General features: G+C 43.1%; 1 protein-coding gene across 1 annotated transcript; it reads right to left on the reverse strand.

The window, feature by feature from the left end:
* LOC105254431 (repetitive proline-rich cell wall protein 2-like) lies at positions 1-476 on the reverse strand. Its single transcript, XM_025411238.1, has 2 exons — positions 409-476; positions 1-337 (listed from the first exon to the last, which is right to left on the reverse strand). Exons 1-2 carry the CDS (start codon positions 474-476, stop codon positions 1-3), a joined length of 405 nt encoding a protein of 134 aa, XP_025267023.1.
* Positions 477-692: the final 216 nt, after the last annotated feature.

The following is a 692-nucleotide window of genomic DNA, read 5'->3' on the forward strand; positions in this document are numbered from 1 at the left end:
TCATTGGAAGTATAATGCGGATGATGCTGGCACATATCCTGGTTGTACGGGCGGCGCGTGTACAAATCCTGGTTGTACGGGCGGTGCGTGTACATATTCTGGCTGTACGGATGATGCATGCACATATCCTGCTTGCACGAGCGGTGCGTGCACATATCCTGATTGCATGGGCGATGCGTATATATATCCTGGTTGTAAGGGCAGTGCCTGCACATATCCTGATTGTACGGGCGATGCGTGCACATATTCTAGTTGTACAGGCGGTGTGTGCACATATCTTGGATGTACAGGCGGTGCGTGCACATATTCTGGTTGTACAGGCGGTGTGTGCACATATCTTGGATGTACAGGCGGTGTGTGCACATATTCTGGTTATACAGGCGGTGTGTGCACATATTTTGGATGTACAGGCGGTGCGTGCACATATTCTGATTGTATGGGCAGTGTGGGTCGCAATGCACGTCCACGTGCGGCATATTTTTGTTTCTTCTTTTCGCGGGTGACTGCTCTGCGAACCGCTTCATTAATGCGCTGTAAAAAAAAATATATATTAATATAAAAATAAAATGTATACATAAATAATCGACGCACAATACACATATACATACATACATACAAGTAATCTTTCCAATCATATATTTCCCTTATAATTTATTAAAATATTATAATATTCACCTTGTTTATATTTTGTT

This window comes from Camponotus floridanus, unplaced genomic scaffold, assembly GCF_003227725.1.
Source record: "Camponotus floridanus strain SB8 unplaced genomic scaffold, Cflo_v7.5 scaffold385, whole genome shotgun sequence".
Taxonomy (NCBI): Eukaryota; Metazoa; Arthropoda; class Insecta; order Hymenoptera; family Formicidae; genus Camponotus; species Camponotus floridanus.